Source organism: Boleophthalmus pectinirostris, unplaced genomic scaffold (assembly GCF_026225935.1).
Source record: "Boleophthalmus pectinirostris isolate CB_2022bp ecotype Guang Dong unplaced genomic scaffold, ASM2622593v1 HiC_scaffold_22, whole genome shotgun sequence".
Lineage (NCBI taxonomy): Eukaryota > Metazoa > Chordata > Actinopteri > Gobiiformes > Gobiidae > Boleophthalmus > Boleophthalmus pectinirostris.
In genome coordinates, this window is record NW_026571190.1 from 31,934,574 (window position 1) to 31,958,245 (window position 23,672).

The 23,672-nt window shown below is 40.0% G+C and overlaps 1 protein-coding gene across 1 annotated transcript in view; it reads left to right on the forward strand.

Moving 5' to 3' along the window:
- The window catches only part of npnta (nephronectin a), a 226,693-nt gene extending 205,053 nt beyond the window's left edge, over window positions 1-21,640 (forward strand). The window contains exons 13-16 of the mRNA XM_020930429.2: window positions 969-1,058; window positions 9,740-9,838; window positions 18,269-18,528; window positions 21,391-21,640. Coding sequence (XP_020786088.2) covers window positions 969-1,058; window positions 9,740-9,838; window positions 18,269-18,528; window positions 21,391-21,501 — 560 coding nt within the window. The 3' untranslated portion in view covers window positions 21,502-21,640. The remainder of the gene's footprint in view (window positions 1-968; window positions 1,059-9,739; window positions 9,839-18,268; window positions 18,529-21,390) is intronic.
- The last annotated feature ends 2,032 nt before the right edge of the window (window positions 21,641-23,672 follow it).

The window sequence follows — 23,672 nt, forward strand, 5'->3', positions numbered from 1 at the left end:
GTCACTACTTGCAGGAGACATGCACAGTAGATCCGAGTGATCGTGGTACAGGACTAATAGGAGGAGCAGATACTGGCACACAAGACTAGAGTCTCTCAGTCTGTCAGTGTGAACATTTTAATATATAAGTCGCACCAGAGTATAAGTCGCAGGAAACACCCAAACCATGAAAAAAGTGTGACTTATGGTCAGAAAAATATGGTATAATACATAAATAAAAAGGAATAGAATAAAAAGAAAAAATAAATCAAATCAAGCTAAAACCAGTTAAAGGAAGGCCAACTGATAAAAACTGGTAATGTTTCTGCATCACAAACTTACCTGGAACTGTGTTTCATTTGCACATGTTTAACACACAAATCCTGAAATCCTTCAAATGAAAAACACTCTGTTCCACCTTGTGTCATGTGGTTATACAGGAAGTGCTCCACTGTGATTTTAAACTCCACACACCTTCACTAGAATCATTTGGATGATTTTAACCCAGAATTTCCAATTTCTACTGAACATTTGGATGTGAATGAAACAACACAACTTATTATAACAGGAGTCAGATTTGCACAATATTGGACCTTTAAAGTAAACATTATTATTAAAACTGTAATATAAATATGTACAAATATATAATGTGGCTCAAGAACCTTTGTAATACTTTGATTACAAATTTAAATGTTCAGTTCATCCCCAGACCACACACCAGACATCGTACTGAAATGTTGACACAGTTACAAATCGACAATGGCTTCGGTCTGTGTTTTATCCTCTCAAAATTGTCATTGCCAACTCTTGACTCCAAAGCGTAACATTCATTTGCCCTTGTGTGCGCTTTGCTTTTGAAGTGAAGCCAGGAAATAGCCAAGAGCAAAGATGTCGGCCAAGGCAATCTAATACCTTTGTTAATCCTTTATCTAACCCCCATCCTCTCTTTTCTCTCTCTTTCTCTCCCTCCGTCTCTCCATCTTTTCCAGTCCCCCGGAATCACGGACACAACGCGGTGCTGGGGATCGACTTTGACATTGAGCTCGGCAACACGGCGGACGAGAGCAAGGACGACCCAGGTAAACAAATACAGTATGTACACAAACAGCAGCCAATCAGATCGCTCCGCTCGTTACCGACTACAGAGGTGGCGGGCGATCACGGTTTCTTGTAATGATGTGGCGTTCCTGAATGAATGGGCTTTTTTGAACCTTTTCTTAAAGATGCATTGTGTGACTTTTCTGGTGGAGGGTCTGTCACCTGTTTGTTTCTATGGAGATGTCATTGCTCTGCCTGGAATATTCCACAGTATGACATTAAACAGATCTGACTTACATTTATTCAGTTACAAGTGGTTTTATAGCTCAAAAAACAAAACAAAAACAGGCAGGGTCACCTCTCCACAGATCTGACCTGTAACTTGGTCTGATTTGGTTGCCATGAATATAGGAAGGTTTAATACTATACTTTGGAACGTTCCAGACAAAGCAATAACATTAAGCATGTGACGGGCTCTCCACCAAAAGTTACACAATGCTAACTTTTTTTTTTCAGGAGCACACGTGCCCTAAGTTAAAAATTTAAATAAAAATAACTTAGGGGCACAGAAAAACAAAAGGGGGTTTTCGTTTTCAACGTTTATTACAGTGCAGAACTTGCACACACCAATACCAGCTTACTTAAATGAATTTTATACAACAAACAAAAGAATTATTATGACATTACTTTTCCTGTATGACAGTTTGCAGTTGGGTTAGACCAGGTGTGTCCAAACTTTTTTCATCAAGGGCCACATATCTAAACACAGATGAAGCAGAGGGCCGATTGAGGCCCGTAGACTGGAGCTCAGTACAATGAATAAATGAAATATGTGCATGTTTAACACATTAGAATGAACCATCAGTCTTTATTCATGCTAAGATCCTTAAAATCACACACTGTATATTCAATATTAGCTTTATCAAGGTAGATTTTCAGAAAACTTGCAGTAAAAAAAATGTTTTTTTTTATTTGATGCAAGGTCATTTGGACCATTTCACCTGGAAGTCTGAGGGCCAAGAAAAAATATGTCTGAGGGCCGCATTTGGCCCCCGGGCCATAGTTTGGACATGCCTGGGTTAGACTCTTGAGTCATGGATTTCATGGTTTCTTTCTACAGACTAATTAACATAAAATTGAACAGAAAAATATTACACTCCAGAATAAGTTTAGACAAAAATCATTCATAATTGGTAGACCAGGATTTGTAATTAGGTCGATGTGACCTTGTCTATGGCCTGCACTCACACCGGGCTGCGGCCTGGTGGTGTTGTCACTCTGTGCTGTTTGTTTGCATGATGTGCAGCAGAGCTTTCACTTTGGTGGAGGAGGAAGTCCAGCGGCATGAGACATGTATTGAGTGGTGGGGCAGGTGTGGGTCCTGCAGTGGTGCACGCTCCTCTGTGGGTTTGTAGATGTAGTGACGACACAGAGGTGTGGGAACACAACTTTTGTCGCCATCCACAGTCTTCGCTGAAGACCGAGAGTTTGCCATGGAGTTTTGGAGTTTGTTCGCTGTTTTCCTCGTATGAAATACTAGTGAAATGGGCGCACTGCAGAGCCCTGGAGTTTTTACGCATTCACCAGGTTGGACTACTCATTTTACTAAAACACACTTAAGATCATTACATTTAAGATTTAGCAAAAAAAAAATATCTAAAGTTCTTTTCCCACTTTGGCCATTTTTAGGTATAAAATTGTACTTCCTGGTTGGAAATCATCAGATCACACTAGGGAATTCCAAAACTCTTACCAAGCAACTATATTATACTGTGGTCTAAAACTCCTCTAATGTACACACAAAATATTATTTAACAAATAAAAAATAGAAGAAAACACTTACTTTGTTGAAATCATGTTTAAAGTATCAGAAAAATGTGTTTCTTTTGTGTAAATTCTGCCAAACCTTTGGACAGAATTCTCCAGTGTGATGTCAGTACAGAACTCTCTAAAATAAACTTCCTGTAATGTTCAACATCATTTTCAACCTTTCTACACAAATTGCATCTTGATTGGTCTATCTATCATTTATATTTACAGCAGGTGTTATCCCACTGAATTAAGACAAAATTGGAGAATGATCAAACCCTGCCATTCACACTTAAACGTGAGCAGCTGGATCTGAATCTTGAGTTTGGGAAAGAGCCAAATCTTTTTCTTTCTAATTTTTATGCATTTTTATCCTCATTAATGCTGACTCAACACAAGAATCAGCACTGAAGCTGAGTATAGCGGCACAAGTGAGAGCTTTGTGCACAAAAAGCATATTTGACATCATAATAATAGTTCATTTTAAAAATTATTATTATTATTGTAGTGCAACGTTTTATTTAGATTGTGTCTCATTTGAAAAGGTAAACACACTTTGAACCATTTTAAACAAATGCTTTCATTTCCAATCATTTCTCACTCTGATTAGTTTGCAGATAAAGTTCTCACACTGACTTCTCTCACATAAATAAATTGTACAAGAGTCTTTTGTGAGAGAGAGATACTTTATTGATCCGGAGGGAAATTCAAGTTTTGCTGCAGCAACATTTACGCTGCTGTTCTCAATGTCCTTTGTTTTCTCAGTTAAAAGTCTCAGTGCAGTTTAACAGAAGGACTGGTTAGGTAGGGTCAGCAGATCCAGTGTCAGGGCAGTTTGAGGAGCAGAACAGCTCTTAGGACAAAAGTGTCCCTCATCTGCAGCAGCATCACAACAGCCTGCAGAGGAGCCAGATGAACACAACAGGAAAGGCCTTGTTCTTATTCCGCTCTGTTGTTTGTTTTTTGTTTGTTGTTTTTTTTAAAGAAATCGCTCATTCCCTCAAAGTGTTTTCTTCTGGAAGGTCTTTTGGCAGCAGTAGTTCAGATGGTAGAGCGTTTGTCCACTGATCCAAAGTTCAAATGCCATGTTCGACATAAAACATCATCGTTTGAGTGGTCAGATCCACTGTTGGCGGTTTGATTCGAGCTCCCACAGATGAATGCTGTTGCTGTGTCCTTGGGCAAGACACTTAACCCACCTCCCCCCCCCAGTGTCTGCGTACACTGGTGTATGAATGTGTGTGTGAATGGGTGAATGGTTCCTTGTTGTGAAGTGCTTTGAGTGCCTTGAAGGTGGAAAAGCGCTGTATAAAAATGTGACCATTTACCATTTTACCATTTGCTGCAAAATATGGTGTAAAAAGCCTGTAGCATCTCATAGCTGGCTGCGTAGCTGTCCTCTTGCAGTACCCATGAATATCTGAAAAACAAAAAGCTCATTTCACCCATTTCAGCGGTCCCTCACTTAAGTTTCAAAAACAAGGTAGCCACAAAAGCAGCCATCCACTCCGTTGCCATGGGATGCAATGATGAACGGCTCTTTGAACAGATCCAAAAGATTCGGATCCCGCAAAAGAGCCGAAAGTCACATCACTAGTTTGCTGGGGTAAAATGAAAGTGCCAATCATGTGCGGTGGGAGATGGGCCTGACCAGATGTGTTTTGATAGGGCAGCAACAGGAGGTGACAGGGAGCATCTGCTGGTGTTCAGTGAGAGTGATGGATCCGGGCCCAGAGCGCGCTGCCAGACACTTCCACTTTTCACATTAGGATCGCCTGATTGCTCCACTGCCCCGATGACTAATTGATCATGTTGAGAGCACTTCTTGAGATTTAATGTGGACCTCATGTAGAATGGAAATGGGAGCAGTGTCTTGAAATATGGGAGCTGATGTATTGGTGTCACTCGCACGCAGCTGGATGAATGCATAATGTTGTACAGCAGCCTTTCAGAACGGAGCTGTTTTAGCGTCAACAGTTAATCAATGAAAAAGGATGCGAGATTTTAAAAGAATGAAATGGTTTAGACAAAATTGAAGGTCTTGGTGCAGCACAACAGGTGGAGTTTACTGTCAGTTGATCAAGTGTCAGTGCAGTTTGACGAGAGTGACTGTAATAATAACGAGTAATCCTGATAGATATTAGTCTGTTTACATCTTCAAAGCTCAAAATGATCATCAGTTACCATAGTGACACAATCTGCAGTACATAGCAAACATTGGCACAAAACGTTTTAAAATCATCTGAAAACTTATGAAAAAATGTGGCTGTGATGAAGATGAGTGTTCATAATCCATTATCATTTGTTCATTTGTTTTTCAATATAAAACCAAAAATAAGAAATCAAAAAAGAACTATTTTCTTCATTATTTGTCTCCAAAACCAAAATGAAAAAACAGATAACGATTAGTTTTTTTCAGTTTTCGATTCTGTGTTTAAATGAGTAATAGAAAAAAAAAAAAAAAAAACGAGCGCCAGAGTGACCCGAGTCTGCGGACAACACGAAGCCTACTGCCCGAACCTGACCCGAACCAAAATCTTCCCTACATGTTTGTATAATGGGGAACTCTTGCACATGAGAGCTGCTCTCTGACTGTATGAAGAACAGAATAATGCCCGTGCCAGTCCCAACCCAGACCCACACTCACAGACCCAGACCCACACTCACAGGTGAGCAGTTTGGATGTTTCGTGTGGACTTTAATTGGTAGAATAACATCTGTATCTGATTTGTTTCGTGCTAAATCTGTGTCCTCGTATCCTCGTGTCCCTCCCTTGCTCCTTTCCCTCTCCAGGGGAGGGCATCTGAATCTCTCGCACGTGCTCATAATTTGACCATTCAGATCAGCGCGTGCACGTATCTATGTGTATATGCAGATATATACAGGGCCAGTCCACACACACATCATAGACAGACTTAAAAATATAGCGATAAAACTCTTGAAACAGCGAAAAAAACACATGGGCTTTACTGCAAAGATGTGCTGCCTAAATATTATGAAATATGATTAAATGAACAGATGAGTCATTGTTGTCACTTTTAGTTTTGTATTTATTTATTAAACCTTGTTTAATAAAGTCTTTAATAAAGTCTTTGTCGTGATCACGTGGTGCTGCGTGGAGCGTCCTCCTCCCTCTGTCCCGCGTGTCTCGGTCAAACCCACTGATTATCGGCTCATGTTTAGGGAAATCTCATTCACGAGTCCCTTTACATGCTCCTTTTATGGTGAGGTGGAGGTGTGGAGAGGGCGTGACGTGACGTGGGTTTACGTGCGCAAATTCTAGTTGCAGCAAAGATTAAAGCAAAGATTACGTGGTTTGGTGCGTGTGTGGGTTTTCTAAATATGGAGTTTGCGTGGCGCACGCCTGTCGTAGCTACTAGGCGTACGCACTAACTTACGACAACTCCTGCGCAGTTTTTTTATAAATGAGGCCCCTGGTCTGGTCTCAGTCCCAGTCTAAGTCCTGGTCTCAGTCCCGGTCTGATTCTGGTCTGATCCCGGACCTGGTTTAGTCCGTGTGCAGCGCAAAAGTCCGGCATTGCAGTTTAAGTCACGGAAACGGGAAATGGCCACTATCCAGTTTTATCCATTTTTCATTTAAACACAAAATTGAAAACTGAAAAAAAATAATAATCTGGGAAAAAAAAAAAATCTGTCAAGTAACTCGAATCTAATGAAGCACCTCACATCGTCACATGCTGATAGACCTCTCCCTGCTGTTCACCCTGAGCCCTGGTGCAGAGCTCAAGCAAAGATGGAGACGGAGCCACTGCATTAAAACAAGACAAACTCCATTTTTCGGGCAATAGTACATCACATGAAAAATACTAATAATTACTTACTTTGCTGACAGCATGGTAACTGAGTAACCAACTCAGTTACTTTATGGGGGAAGTAATTTGTAACCGTAACTACATTTTTTAAGTAAAATGCCCAACAGTGGATACAAAGGACACCCAACCAAAAAGTCACACAGTGCCCCTTTACCAACACAAATCAGCTCACCCGGTATAGTTCCAGCTGAGGCACTTCTTTCTGGTCAGATTGAATTCAAATAAAGCACATATTAAAGTCTAATAAAGCCTCAGACAGAGCAGAGCCTACAGTTAGCGTCACACCCCCAGGAAATGTTGTATACGTCAGCTTCAAAGTATCAGTAGTGTTCCATTTGTCACTGATCTAACATTAGTTTCCTAGAGTCCACATGGAGACAGTATCTTGGCATATTCCTCTGCCGTGATTTTGTACTGTATATCGATGTCAGTTTCAGAGCAATGCAGATTAAATCACCCAATTAGATGCGTGTTTACTCAGATTTTCTTGTCTCATTTTTTAGACACCGTCAGGGGAGACAGCGTTGTCAGTGGCTCAGAAAATGAACTCAAGTTTTCCTGTAAATCCTCCGGCTTTGGGGACATAGTGATGGATGCTCTTCCTCATGCGGAGTCATTTGTAAAAGCGGTGCATGGATAAAGCTGCATTTGTTGTGGCTGTCTCTGTTTTATTGTTCAGACATCATCACTATGTATGGGTTTTACATAGATGAATGAACCCGTTGTCATAGTGATTAACAATTTAAAACTCAATATTAAACAAGACCTATTGTGCTTGGGCCTGATATAGTTATAATATATGACATCTGTGGATCGTTACGTTATAATTTGGACATTTTAAATCGCAATATTGATCTAAAATGACTAAATAAAAGATATTTATTAAGTCGTTCAGAAAACCTCGGTGCCCAACGGGAGCTGACGTCGACGTAAACACAATAATAATAAAGAGTGGTGAAGTTGTTTGCAGATCACACCAGCGAGTACCAATTTTTCACAGATTAAGAAGATAAAATTGTAGAACAAAGTTGAGCAGTGGGCGTAAGAACGACGGGGGGGTTGGTCGGCAATATGGCGTCTTGAAAATAAGCGATTAAAGATTCGCAAATCACTCCAAATTACAAATCACTCCAGAGTTAAAAGCTCGGAAAAGTTAATGTTGCATAATAGGTCTGCTTTAAAACTAAAATAGTATCAATTCAAAAGTTAAAGGAACAGTTCAGAATTTTGGACATAGGACCTCATTTTCTAGTGAGCCAGAGTGTTGGATACATGTGGAGACACTTTTTAAAATATTGCATCCAGTCCTTGTATTTGCAGAGGTCGCTGGTGCTAGGCTAGTGCATGTCAATGGCCATAGTTATCCTGCCACTAACAACAGTCTTACGCACTCCACAAAGCACCCGAAGCAAATCTAATATTACGCCAGACTGTCGATGTGAATGTCTGTGTTGATGGAATAATTTTAGAAGTAAAACCAACTTTGCATTTGAAGGATTTATGTCAGAGCAGCAGCAGCGAGTTGTACTTCCTGATAGAAAGCTTGGCAGCGGCGGACTGATATATGAGAAAATAGTCCCTCAACATGCGACAATTCATGCGATGCAAGGTTAGTTTTATTTCAAACATTATTCTATCAACACAGACATTTACATTGATAGTCTGGAGTAATAATTGTTTTGCTTTGGGCGTTTTGTGGAGAGGGTAAGACTGTTTTTAGTGTCAGGCTAACTATGGCCATTGACACGCACTAGCCTAGCACCAGTGACCTCTGCAAATACAAGAACTGGATGGAATATTTAAAAAGTGTCTCCACACGTCTCCAACACTCTGGCTCACTAGGAAATGAGGTCCTCTGTCCAAAAATTCCGAACTGTCCCTTCAAAGTTTTCTTATGTTGCTCCAGTTAGTATTTCAGTGTTTATGCTTACATTTTATCATGTTTCATTAATTTTTTTTTTTTTGATGTCAGTAACAAATTAGTAAAAAACTGAAGAGAAACATCCAAATGTATTTTTAATATATACGTAATTTGTAATTAATAAGTAACTTCAAATATACAAGACAAGTTGGGCAATAACAAAAAATAGATGTAACAAATGTTCTAATGCCACTGACAGAGTGAAGTAAAGAATATTAAAACATAACTAACTAACTAAATAAATAAATACATAAATAATAGTAAATAAGCATAGAATACATTTCATATGCAGGGATTATCTGAGTTCATATTTATTAAGCAAACTTATAGTGAAGACATAAAGATAAGTTCATTGTCCAACAGGGGAGATACTGTAGTTCATTGTTCATAAAAGGGTTAAACTTCTTGTTCCTAAGGGGTTAAAGTTCATTGTCAGGTATTTTTAAATTTCAAAAGCCATAGGTCAGGTTTTGGAATAAATAATAGAATCTTTAAAAATCTTGTCAGCTTGCCAAGACAACTAATTACTCTCTTGCCTCACATTATATTGTAGTCTTTCATATCGCTTTACAAGGTCTGCCATCAGCTTGTCTCCATGGTGAGGCTATTGTTTTTTCGTTTCTTTTTGTGAGCAGGGTCACCTCTCCACAAATGTGTCCGGAAACTTTGACTGGTGGCGTCACTTGCTTGTCTCCATGGAGATAGTTAAGCGAGATTTGCAATTCCAAGGGCTGAAATTATCCACATGATTCAAGTGAAGGTGTATGGAGTTTAAAAACACAGTGGAGCACTTCCTGTATTACCACATAACATCACAAGGTGGAATCAGAGTGTTTTCTGCTTGAGAATTCAGCCTAAACATGCAGGATTTGGATGTTAAACATGTGAGAACGAAACAAAACACAACTCCAAGTATGTTTGTGACTAGAAAACAACATTATAACAGATCAGAAAATAGCATAACATCGGCAATTTAAGTTTGTCAAAAATGTGGCTATAAAATGTTTCCTGGATGTGTATTCTTAGTCTGACTATTTTGTCTGCTTTGTGGATGTGGCCAAGCTTTGTTGTTACCCACGAATGTACCATAATTTCAGGCCTTCTCTGCACAATCTGTTTCAAAAACAGGTTTAAAAATGCTTCTTTGATTCTGTCTCAGGTGCGGGCTTCCTCAGCTGCTCCTTTGATGATGGACTGTGCGGCTGGATCAGGGACAAAGATGGAGACGTGCACTGGGAGACGACGCCAGATCCATCAGGTGAGGCCAGAGGTCACTTCTTTATCACAAAATTCAGTTGTTCTGGAGTTTGCTGTTGCCAGAATTTAAACAGACATATCAAAAGACACAAACAAATTTACAAATGTTCATTATTGGTTAAGTCCTCTTCCAGCAGTATTGGCTGTGTGACTGAAAAAATACCAACACTTTTTGATGTTACGTTTGTGCTGTTTTGTTTTATGTTGAAAGAACCAGTTTTTGGAAAGGTGAACCATTCACCAGGTCAAAGCAATGCAGCGTGACCTTCTCCTGCATTTTAAACCATACAGTATGTTCTTAAAGATGCAGCCAAAGATGTTCATTTTGTCTTCTTATGTACTTTAACATGGGTTCTTTTTAAAGACAATACAGTAAAGTGTGTTTACCTTGTTGACATGTTTCGGCTGCTCGCTACAAACCATCTTCAGAACTGTCACCGGTGTTGGTGGTGACGTGTTGTGTATCAGATGTTGTTACTTCCTGTAGGCGTGGTCAGCCTGATGGAGTTGGCAGGTCGCTCAGACTGACCATGTCTTCTCTGGAGGAGGGTGTCCCAGGTGTGTGAAAGCAGGAACGCTCTGTCATCACGGTTAATGCTGTCCGTGCCTCGTTTCCTGATTTCAATGGCCTCTCTGATGCCAGGCGCCTACAGGAAGTAACAACATCTGACACGTCAACACTAACACTGGTGATAGTTCTGAAGATGGCTTGCAGCGAGAAGCCGAAACATGTCAACAAGGTAAATATGTTTTATTGTATTGTCTTAAAAGAACCAAAGAAGTTAAATATGCAGTACATAACGTTTCTGATGTGTGGCTCTAGCAATGTACTGCAGTTCTCAGTCATCTTTGTGTCTCAGTCAAAGGCCTCAGTGCAGTTTAACAGAACGACTGTCCAGGGAGGGTCTGAAGATCCTGTGTCAGGGCAGTTTCAGGAGAGCGAAAGTGCTCTGGACAAAAGTGCTCCTCCTCTGTGTCCTGCAGCATCACAGCAGCCTGCAGGGGGAGCTAAGTGAACACAACAGGAAAGCTCGCTCTCACCCCGCTGTGCTGCTGCGGTCGCTGATTCCTCTTGAGTATTTCCTTCTGGTCATTTAAAAAGCCTGTAGCAGCTCGGAGATCTTTAGTAAGCTCCTCTTACACGGTCTCCATGGATACAGGAAAATCAAACAGTTCACTTCACACAATCCAACAGTCCCTTACTTGTGCCCTTTGACCTGCAGACGCTGCACTTCTTAGTAGGTTAAAATCATATGATATGATGTTAAAAACTGAGATAAAAATCCAAACATTTCAAAAACTGCTCAGTGTGTGAGCCAGGTGTCCACTAAGGCAGCCAGCAAATAAATGCATAAAGAATCTTTAAACCATGTATTCCTTTATCTTATTGTGAGAAGGGTTGCTTCTCCACAGATCTGACCTTTAACTTGGCTTTACTAACCTCACCTCACATACCCTCCACGAGAAAAGTTAAATAGTGCACCTTTAGAAGTATAATTACATAACCTATAGATCCCGTGTCATTGTTCTCGACAGGTTTGTTTGTCTTTGTGCGTATAAAGTAATGCACATAATAAGACATGCATGTGTGATTAAAGTGAAATGTGATCGTGTTTTGTTTGGGTTCAGATGAGGAGAAGGCCCAGAGGGGAGAGGGTACAGACTAAACAGAGCAGCGTTTAAGGGAGTGGATTCAGTGAGAAGTGATACTAGACTCATTTCACAACTTTAGGACCAAATATAGAAGTTCTTCCTCAGTCTGCTTTCATTATTCTAAATTAATGTGTTGCATAACTTTAAATGTACATTGTGTAACCTTTCTGGTGGAAGAATCGTCACCTGCTTGTTTCTATGGACATGTGATTGCTCTGCTTCGAATGTTCCACCTTACATTTATTAAATCACAGATGGTTTTATAGCTCAATCAAGAAAAACATGTATTCTGATTGTGAGCAGGTTTGCCTCCCCACAGATCTGACTTGTAACTTTGTCTAGTTTTGGTCCTCATGAAGATAGAATAGATAGGTTTAATGCCATACTGTGAAACATTCCAGACAAAGCAATAACATCTCCATGAAGTCCAAACCAGACCAATTTACAGGTCAGATCTGTGAAGAGGCGACCCCACTCACAATCAGGATACATGTTTTTCTAGCTGTTTTTGAGCTATAAAACCGTCTGTAATTAAATAAATATAAAGTAGAGCTGTTTAATGTCATATAGTGGAACATTTCAGGCAGAGCAATGACATTAGTCTGATTCATCAGCCGGTTTCACTTCGTGGAAACCGTCTGACCTCGCAGCATTAGGATTCATTCACTCAAATGTAGGCAGGTACTTTTTTTATTTAACCAATTGCTGCTGTTTTGTCATGATGTATGTAATGCGCCAAATCAAGTCTTTCACCTTGATAAAATTCACAAAACATTCTCTTTGTTCCGGCTTTAAATCCTTGATCTCGGGAATCGGTACCAACACAGAATGTATGGCTTCGTTTACATCCATCTCGACCGCTTTGTTTACTCTTGTGCTGTAAGACAACAGGGACCCAGACAGGCGCTTGAGTTTCACGTCATGGCTTCACAGCTCTTCACTGATTCTACGCTCTTCACGGTCTACAACTTCCGGGGTTCTTGCAAACGTCTATTGTATTCCGATTCCTGACCTAGTCGCTGGAGAGATATTGACCCAAAACATGCTACATAGGTCTCCAAGAACAGTTGATAGATAAGATCAGTTAAATACAATCAATCAATGAATCTGCCCAGGGACGACAGGTGGAAATTAGCAGTGGTGTTACAACCTGGTACAAGGCATCTCTCCTGTCAAGGTTAATGTAAAAATTGTGCCCCTGTCTCAAATAAATAAATAAATAAAATAATAAATAAATTGTGCAGAGACACTAGGTGGCGTTACATAGTGCATTTTTACCCAAAATGTTTAAATCTAGTTTTTTTTTTTTTTTTTTTTTTGGTAAAATCATAAATATAAGTATGTTAACTGTTCCAGTGAAATGTATTCTAACCATTTTGTTATTTATGCACTTGAATAACAAAAATATGTAGGATACCGTTTTGTGTGTTCCCGTCTTACATAACTACATAACAATAATACTCCAGTAATTTACTCAGTCATTCATTAGTCATCCTTTCAAATACGTAGGCTCCATCTGACACTTCCTTAATGCATTTCTTTCACTGTATACAGTAGAAAGCCTGTACCTTCTGTAAGTTACCCCGGTGTGTGGTGTGATTAACAGCTACTTGGCCACACTGCTGTTTAATGTAGACCACAGGCTCATTACTTATGTAGAAAGCCTCAGTGGTGGCTTTCGTGTGGTTAACTCTGAGCTGCTGGCTAAGCAAAACACCGCAACATTAATCAGGCATTACTACTAGAGCTGTTTCCATCAACTCCCCAAAGTGTATTTAAAACTTGCATTTGAATTAATAATGACGGCTTTATGTTTGCGGGTGAAGTTTAATTTCTTTTAGACAGGCCTACGTGTTTTTGTAAACGTTCTTTATTACGGCAAATTGACTTGTGTGAGCTTTTAGGATTCATGTTGGAATGTTGTTACCTGGAAAACAGTTTTTTTCTTTTTCTTCAAACAGGTTTGAGTAAGCTTTTATTATTTGTCTGTCTACATCTCAAAAGCTCAAAATAGTGCTGGGCGATATGGAGTAAAAAATATCTCAATATATTTTTGCTCCATAGCTATACAGGAAAAATAACACCCCAAAAACTACTGCAAAAAACAAATATGCCAAACTCCACAAGGCCTTTTTTTATGGAAGTGCAGAGAGACTGGGTGTTCATGTAAAAACAAAGTGCTTCTGTGACATTTAGAAGAAATCCCTGTATACAAAAATAATGATTTAACTGTATAATAAAGGAAGAAATTATACATGTTGCCTTCTTTTCATTCAAAAATATAACAAGTCAGCTCAAGCTCATGTTTGCATTAATTTACTGCACAGATAAAACCCAATGTTTCTAAACACTACTGTACAAGTTACACTGCCACAGATTATTAATTAAAATCTTCTGCATAAATACATTTTACAGTGCTAAACTTTACAACAGATAAACCATAACAACTATAGAGCCACATCAGAACGTTTGAGATTATGAGATTGAAGATTGAGATTATAATGCAACTTTGCGCACATTTCTTTTTAGATTTTACAGAAACTAAATTTAAAACCACATGCCTCATTTGCATAAACTATAAGCGCTGAAAAAAAAAGCTCGCTCCTTGTGCCAGGCGAGCAGGAGCGAGCACAGAGAAGGCAAAGAAGCGAAGTGGCAAAATCAGAATTCAGGATATATATGATATGTCAGAATCCATTTTGTGTTTAAAAAAATATCTTGATATATTTTAAATATGGAGATATTGCCCACCCCTAGCTCAAAATGCCCTGTTTCATCTTGTGATGTCATGAAGCGGTAAGCGGTTTTCAAGTTAACAGCTGTTTTTTATCTTTAGTTCTCTAGAGTTTGGCAATTCCAGGTTTGAAATTATCCAAATGATTCTAGTGAAAGTGTATGGTGTTTAAAAACACAGTGGAGCACTTCCTGTATTACCACATGACATCACAAGGTGGAAGAGACTGTTTTCTGTTTGAGAGAAGAGCTCAGCCTAAATATGCAGGATTTGTGTGTTAATTACATGTGAATGAAAACAAAAGCTCTCCTTCCCACAGTTCCGACCTGTAACTTGGCCTGGAGGCATTGACCGCTTGCCTCCATGGAGACAGATATGTTTAATGACACACTGTGGAACATTCCAGGCACATCTGAGACATGTCATTTTAAATCTTTTATTTCATTCTGCTGGGACACATTGTGCAAGCTCAGAGCAATGTAACTAGAATCTTCCCAACACCTTGACAGCTTAATTATCAATCATGAAGAAGACCTATTTGAAGCACATTTAAAACCCATTTGGAAGTCAGGCAGAGGCAGTTAGCGGTGACTTCAGACGACAATATTATTCAAATTCACCTGGCAGGGGTAGAAAAGTCAAACACTGAACTGTAGAGCTGCATGATATTGAAAACTTTTCTGATAAGGTTGCTATATATCTATATTATTGCTATATTTTAATATGCTTTTTGTCTCAATTATTTCAGTTAAAGCAGACTTATCACGCAAACTGGACTTTTAAGAGCATTTAGCCTATAGTTGTTTGTTTTAATTACTCACTCGAAGTTGTATTTTGTGCATGTTCTTTAATCGCTTATTTTCAAGACGCTATATTACCGATCAACTCTTGTTTTCACTGTCACTGGTGTACATACCGTAAATTCCGGACTATAAAGCACACCTGAATATAAGCCGCATCAACTAAGGCTACGTTCAGACTGCAGGGCCTAACGCTCAATTCAGATTTTTTGGTGAAATCTGATGTTTTTGTGAGGTCGTTCACATTTCCAATTAAATGCGATTTGTATGTGATCTCCAGTGTGAACTTTAAACGGCCCAAAAGTGTCCCGCATGCGCACTGGAGGACACGACGACGTCAACCGCAGCGAGCGTGCTCTGTGTTTACGGAAGTGGTCCAAGCATGGACGCGAGCATTGAGCACCTGGAGATTTTAAAGTTCCTCTCGTACCGGAGCCAGAACATGAACAACTTACTTGTTTTAAGGAGGAGATTGAGAAGGAGAAGGACGAGGTTTTTGGCCGTGGCGTTTTGTGGGTCAGTGGCGGCAACGTCCGTTGAAAGGAATGTGTGGATGCAGAGACGTAAACAAGAGTGGTGAGTGGTGATGTGCTTCGCTTCAGTGACATGGAGTTCATTAACAATTTTCACCTACTTCAGCACAGAATAGTGACGTTTGTGGCTTGTTGATAACGTTTAGATCGGATGAATGCGCTTTGGCTGTTTAGACTGAAGTCACATGTCAAAAGATCGGATATGTATCGGTTTTAGGACCACATATCCAAGTGGCCTGGGTCGCATTTGAAAAAATCGGATCTGTGTCATTCAGACTGTCATTAAAAGATCAGATACAGGTCACACAGGGGCCAAAAAATCGGATTCCGGTCACTTCAGGCTGCAGTCTGAACGTAGCCTAAATCTTAACAGAATAAAAAAATTGTACATATATAGGCTGCACCTGAATATAAGCTGCAGGTGTTCACGTCTTCAAGAACATTTTCAAGTTCGGGCCGTCTGCTTTTATCGCCTCTGAAAGCTTTTGTTGTCTTTTTGCACTGAGTCAGTTCATCATGCTGCTGTCGCCAAAATCTCATCATCAACTCATTGATGCCGAGTTTACGTGCAGCAGCTCTGTTTCCTTCTTCCACAGCCACATCAACCAGACCTTTAACTTAAAAGCTGCATCATCTGCATTTCTTCGTGAGTTTCGTGTTTCTTCATCCGAGGGTGTGTGCATGAAGAGCAAAACACAATTAAACAAACATCTTCCTCGGCGTGTCACCCATTTCTCTCACTGCGCTCTACTGCACATGTTTCCTGCAGAAAGAGCCTCTGTTCTGTCTGTATCATGTCAGGGTCTTGGAGGATTTCAGCAGATTTCAGAAGCTCTCGAGGGCAGGACTAGTTGTATCAATCAGGTATGAGTGTATGTCCGGCTACTGAAGTTTGAGGTACACACATGGGTTATCAAGACGTATCCCCCTCACTAATGTCCATTTCGCATCATAACTTATTTTATCACACAGCGATAAACTATTTGAGTGCGCTGACAGTGCTAGATAGTGTAACAAGCAACTTCATGTTAACCCTAGATCCATCACATGCAGCTGCGTTTTCTGCACTCTGTTTTCTGTGTGTATCCACTGTGCTGCCAAACCATAGACCGTAAATATGAACAGGCAATGTGCCAAACAAAGAATCCATCCATGTATTCGCTGCATCGTTTTATTAGCCGCAGGGTTCAAAGTGTGAGAAAAAAGTAACAGTATTCTGCTCTCCTTGTGTGTTTCTAACACAATTCAGCAGTAAACGTAACTCCTTTTTGGAAACATGCGCAGAGTCACGATATAGTGTCCATAGCTCCAATTTATTTCTCCACAAGAAGGTTCCAAAAACAGAGTAAAACTGCAAAACAGAAAAAAACTGTACTTAACACAGTGCAAGATATAACTGAAGTTAGCTTAACTCCAGTCCACTAACATGATATGTAATCTTGAATAAAAATGCATTTCTAATAACCATCCTTTTGCAAATAGAACAAAAATATTATAATTCTTAGTATAAAGAATAACTTACAGACAGTGAGGTCAAAGGCACAAACAAAAAGGCAGATGTCAGAGGATGAACATATGTGCTACTGAAGGCAAACAAAAACAACATATGGCTGACTTCCTGTCTCTAACGAGGCCTTCAAAATAAAAGACTGACAGCAGTAAATGCAATCTACTGTAAAAACAACTGTATAGAACAAAATTTTAAACATTTTTAGGGCAAAACAAACAGTTTTAGTCCAGAATTTACGGTACTTCTGCTGTTCTTTGTTATTTTTATAATCGGTGATTCTGCAACATCACATTGTCATTTTGGTGCAAATTTCTGCTCACAAATGTCGGCTGGATGCTCGCTGGTGTTGATGTGCAGCTATCCATCTGAGGTACCAAAAGCTGCATGGCTCTCAACGACATCACAACAAAAAGTCAGTAACTCGGATGGATAACTGCAGATCACACTAGCGAGCAGCAGATTTTATTTCCTTTTTTTGTTTGTTTTTTGTTTATTTATTTACTACATTCATAAAGTATAAAAACACATTAACAATGTCACAACATCAAACATACAAGAAATGAATGAAAATGAGTAGAAAGAAGAGTTGTCTTATGTTATCTGCCTCCTTTTCCCTTTTCCAGACAAAACATCAACACTGATAGTCACTTTAAAACATTTCAGATCAGTGCATTTCAGTTCAGTCACAATCAGTCACATCACTTGCAAACATAAATCTTCACTGTTATGCACAACAGCTTAGTTTTCTTTTTCATACATACACGTTGCACTAGATTTTATGTTTTTTTTTTTTAATGCCATCATTGTACTTCATTCTTTTATATCTTTGTCAAGACTATTCCAAATCACTTTTTTGAAATCACTCCAAATACAACTTCAAGAGGGTAAATGAAGGGGAAACAACTTTAACATGGTCAAAAGATCTGGAAAGTTAATTTTCATAATAGGTCTGCTTTAATAAAACAAAAGAAAATGACTTGTTTTAATTTACTACTGAAACTGTCAAAACAAAACCAGGACAAAATCAAGGGTAATTTTGGCCTAATATCATTAATAAAATAATCTTTACTTAACAAATTATTTTAAAACAGTTTTGTCAGATGGAGATGAGAAAAAGTGTTATTGTGACTTATTGAAAATCTTGCTCTGTACTTTTGCAATATATTGTGCAATCTAATATAAAATAATATGTGTCTTGTAGGTGGCCGGTACCTCACCATCCCTGAAGTGGGCAATAAGAGGACGGGACGCGGTGCCAGGCTGGTGCTGCCCCTGACTCCGCCCTGGAACGATGGGAACCTGTGCCTGTCGTTCCGGCACAAGCTGGCGGGGCACCACGTGGGCATGCTGCAGGTGTTTGTGAAGAAGGGCAAACAGTACAGCCCGGCCGTGTGGGGGCGCACCGGGGGCAACGGCTGGAGGCACACGCAGATCACTCTGTGGGGAACGGGACTCGAGAGTGTAAGTACAACATGGGTAACGCTTAAAATAGGAAATATATTGGAACTATGCTGGATTTTGATTGTAATTATTGCAATGTCTATGTGTGATGTTTAATGGTGCTATGTTACACAACACTGACTTATCAAAAACAAACTGGAGTTGAGCTTTGTTTCATTCACACATGTTCCTTCATAAGAGCTCAAGATGCTCTGTTCCATCTTGTGATGTCATGTATTGGTCATTTTCAAGTTAAAAGCTATTTTTTTACTGTAGCATATCCCTCTAAATGAAGACAGATTTTTAGATTTAATGGCAATAAATCCTCCAATCTGCCATAAGAGCTAAAAGGAAAACAAAATACAGTGTGTAAATACACATACACAAAATTCAGTGCAAATTTAGATTATCATTTACATTCATATAGACAACACCAGTCAACCAAGATAACAGCTAAAAACACAAAGTTATCCAAAACAAATATTTAAATCAATAACATATCTTTGTGCCTCTTCATAGGGGTCGCTAAACAAAGGTATAGAAAATATCTGAAAATATGTAAATATATATTTGCTCTGTATAACGTCTTTTACTGTTCTCGATGTCAAGCTAATTAAACATTTATACATCAGAAAATAGAGTGCAATATAAAAATTTAAAAAATCTAAAGATGTTTTAACAAAGGCAAGTGATACTCTGGGTTATTTACATTTACCTTTAGTTCAGTAAAGACTAGCAATTCCAGGGCTGAAATCATCCAGATGATTCTAGTGAAGGTGTATGGAGTGTTAAAACACAGTGGAGCACTTCCTGTATCACCACATGACATCACCAGGTGGAGTTTTATCCATTTGAGAGAAGAACTAAACAAGCATCTGTGTTAGACGTGTGGATGAAACAAAAGAAAACTCTGGGAAGAAGGCAATAGTTGAGTTTTGTTGTTACAGTAATGATAAAAACTACTAGCATGCTCACATCACACTTCCTGATTCTCAGACAATAAAACTCAACTCAACTATATTTCTAGAATACTTTAAAAACTACACAGTTGACCAAAGTTCTTTCCACAAACAGATAACAAACAGTGACAAATACAAATACAAAACACTTTATAATTGTATGTAGTCAGGACAGAGTGGTCTCATTTGGACCTGATGTTTTTATATATGTACTCGGCCAAAACAAAGTCTGCACGACTACAAGATTAATATTCAGAATAGTCACTATAATTCTGTACAATGCAATTATTCTTACTCTCTTACAGACTTTATACAGATACAAGGGAAAAGACTTGGATACAGGTTGCTCACAAATCAAGTAGTTCTTGACAACAAAACAGAAATGTTAATAAAAAATGAAAACATCAGCATCGCAAATAATTTGAACAATTATTCATATAGCTATTCTTTAATAAAATATAGTTTGACCAAAAGTGGCCTTGTTTTTCTCATATCTCACCTCTCCCTAAAAGATATGTGACAACGTGAGGAGTGTGAGGGCTCCCCAAAGAGACTCTGTAACAGAGATATCAGAGGGGAGACAAGTCAAGTCGACAAGAGCACTCAATCACAGACAATACCACAAGAGGAAAAGACCTGAGCCTGTGGTGGAGTGTAGAGAGTTTGCCACACACAAATGTAACGCTGTAAAAATAGGCTCATTTAGAACCTTGAATGTTGAAGCACACTTGAGATCTGTGCCTAATGTCTGTCCCAGTGATTCTTAACCATAGGGCCACGGCCCAAGTGCCACCTAGAGGGCCGCTAAAAACTTTTAAGTTTTGCACCAGTGGGCCGCGAGGGCCGTGGCACTCTGTCAGGATTGATAACTGGCGGACCGCGTTCTGAGTCTGGACCCAGACGCTAGCTCATAGACATGGACAGGGTCAGCCTGATGTACTCTGTACCTCTTTTACCCGGGAGAACAGAGGTACTGTGAAAGGTATCGTCACCGCGGGCCGTCCTCCTCTCAAGTTATCACCACAAACTCATAAAACAGCAGCATGTACAACTTTTTACAAACTCACCGCACATCAGCCCGGAGCAGAAGCTCTGAGTTCGGTAAACAGCGATAAAGAAACGGAGCACTCACTGTAGCGCACAGACCATCAGGACGGGGCTGGTGGTCCATTTCTTGGTCTTGTGTCGTCCTCCGAGCGTGTTGGTCAGATGGTCCGGAGACTCTGTCCTCCATGTGCTGGTTCCAGATGGGGGCGAGCAAGACTAGAGCGCAGTGGACTGGGTCCAAGCAGTTCCGTGCCATCCTCTGCGCGCTGGTTCCATGCTGAGAAAGCGAGAATGCGCTGTGGACTACAGGTTCAGGTGGGCTGCATCTGTCCTCTGTGCCGCGGACCACGGCTGGTTCCAAGTTGGTGCAAATCATCCGGACAGAAGTGCGAATCCAATTTGGTGCATTAAATGTTGTTCTGAGCGCAGACCGACTTCTGTGCACAACTGAACCGCTGGTTCAAGACTCTGGTTTGGATCTAGGTCAGACTGTAGCATTTCTCACACCAGGATAAATTCTCTTCCTTTCATAAGTTGAATCAATTGAATAGGGCCTATTCAATTTAGAACTTTACACCACTGAATTAATGGACCAAGGAACATACAAACCAATCATGACTCTACATAGTCAATAAAATCTGAATGCAGACACAGAGGAAAGGACTTGAGAGGCACCTCCGGGCCTGTCCAGACACTCAGTCCTGGTTCACTCCTGGTCCCTCATGTCTCAGGTCACGATAGGACAGTACTGCAGATATAATGAGCCTATGCAGGTTATTTTCACAGTTGCCAATAGCTCTGGTTTGACATTTAAGTTGTGAAGTTGAGAAGTAGGCGGATGCTGTACCCCCACTAACATTCCCATTGCTGTTCCTAGGTCATCCTGAAGGGGGAGCGCGGGCGTGGCCGGAGCGGAGAGATGGCCGTGGACGACATCACGCTGAGGAAAGGCTCGTGCACAGAGGAACACAATCTGAGGAGACTCTGACTGGGCTCGCGCAACGGACCGGAGACACCAGGAGGGGGCGATCTCAAAGACACGTGACTGATGTACTGATGCCCCCTCTGGTCCTGCCTCGTCCCTCAATTTACCCCCCCTCATTACCACGGTTACCCCGCTCAACCACCGGGCCACCCTCACTTTTGATTTTCTCATTTTGTAACCTGCATGCACCTGCTACCCAAGGAGATGTCTGGCAGTGATTCAGTAGGCACAGTGGGCATCCAAGGGGGAAACGTACCATTCTTTTGCTGATTTTGAGTTATATTTTGACAAATACAAACACAAAGACATGAAGAATGATAAAGTACTCCGATGTTTAGCAAAAGAAACATTCAATTCTGTCAACTGTTTTTTTCTTTTCCATGCTTTTTTCCAGTTGACAGAATTGAAATTTCCTTTTGCTATGGATCCTACTTGGACGACTGAAAGACACACGCCAACATTTGTGTAAATATCCACGAATGCGAACGGTAGCTTAATGCTCGCAACAAGCTCTCTCAGAGCTCTCTGTAGCACTCTCTGTACGGGGAGTGACTTAGGCTACATTCACACTGCAGGGATTAATGCTCAGTTCGGATTTTTTCATGAAATTAGATTTTTTGCGAGGTCGTTCACATTTCCAATTAAATGCGGCTTGTATGTGATCTCCAGTGTGAACTTTAAACGCCTCAAAAGTGTCCCGTGTCCCAAAGTGTTTACGGAAGTCGCCTAAACATGGACGTGAGCATTGAGCACCTGGAGATTTTAAAGTTGCTGTCGTACCAGAGCCAGAACATGTACAGCTTATTTGTTTTAAGGAAGAGATTGAGAAGGAGAAGGACGAGGTTTTTGGCCATGGCGTTTTATGGGGCATTGGCAACAACGTCCGTAGAGTTCATTCACAAATTTAGTATGACGAGAAGAACGTTTGTGTACATTTGTGAGCACCATGTTTGTGGCTTTCTTCCAGTTTCCGCTTACTTCAGTGCAAATTAGTGACATTTATCGCTTGTTCGTGACGTGTAGTTGGGATGAACGTGATCTGGCCAGACTGAAGTCGCATGTCAAAAGATCAGATATGTATCGGTTTTAGGACCACATATCCAAGTGGCCTGGGTCATATTTGATAAAATCGGATCTGTGTTGTTCAGCCGGTCATTAAAAGATCAGATACAGGAGCATAGGGGCGAAAAAATTGGATTTGGGTCGCTTCAGGCTGCAGTCTGAACGTAGCCTTTGTGCGAGGAGTAAGGGGAGGGGGACTCAGAGCATCAAAAACAAACAGAAACTAGTTACACATTTTAACACATTATTTTCACATCATATTATTTCAAACCAATAAAAGGTCCAAATATGTTTAAAGGCTCATTTATATGTTCTGGAGCAAGGGTGTCAAACTCAAATTCACATAAAATAAAACAAAATTAAAAACTGGGACTAAGTCGTAGGCTAAAATAAATATTGAAAATATTTCAACAACATCTGCATGTTTTCTCTTCTTTCGAGATTTGTAATGTTAAACATTTTCTTATTAAAATAAATGTTTAAGAATAGTTTTGCTTAAACTTTCAATCCTGAACAAGCATAATGTAAAATAATAACAACATTTTAAATAAATAATGTCTCTATAGCCTATCTGTTCTAATACATATTTGATATGATCTCGCAGGCCAAATATCATTATATTGCAGGCCAAAATTGGCCCCTGGGCCTGAGTTTGACATGTCTGCTCTAGACGCATACAGATACACATGGAGGCTTTGATCCATCCTCTGCATTACTCTGTCCGCTGTTTGGTCCGTCGTTTCAGAACATGTAGAATCTTAGTGACTTAGAGCTGTACATGAGCTGACCACTGGGGGCAGTAGTGAACACAGCGCCACAATATAAACTAAACTTTTAAAACAGTGAGCTGCAAAACAAATAAATGATTCTCAACTCTTTTTTTAACAGACGTAATCTAAAAAACCCTGTGAGCACCTCCGCATTGTTTATTTTTTGTTGCTCAATTTCGTCTGTTTTGGTCAATTCTCAGACTGTCATTTAGCGCCCTCTGGTGATTGTTTATGAGAACACATTAAAAACGATTAGAAGTATAAACGCAGTGCTACGCTGCCATACAAAGGCAAAAGACCTTAACACGCCAGAGTGTGAAACTGAAAAAAATGACTTCATGA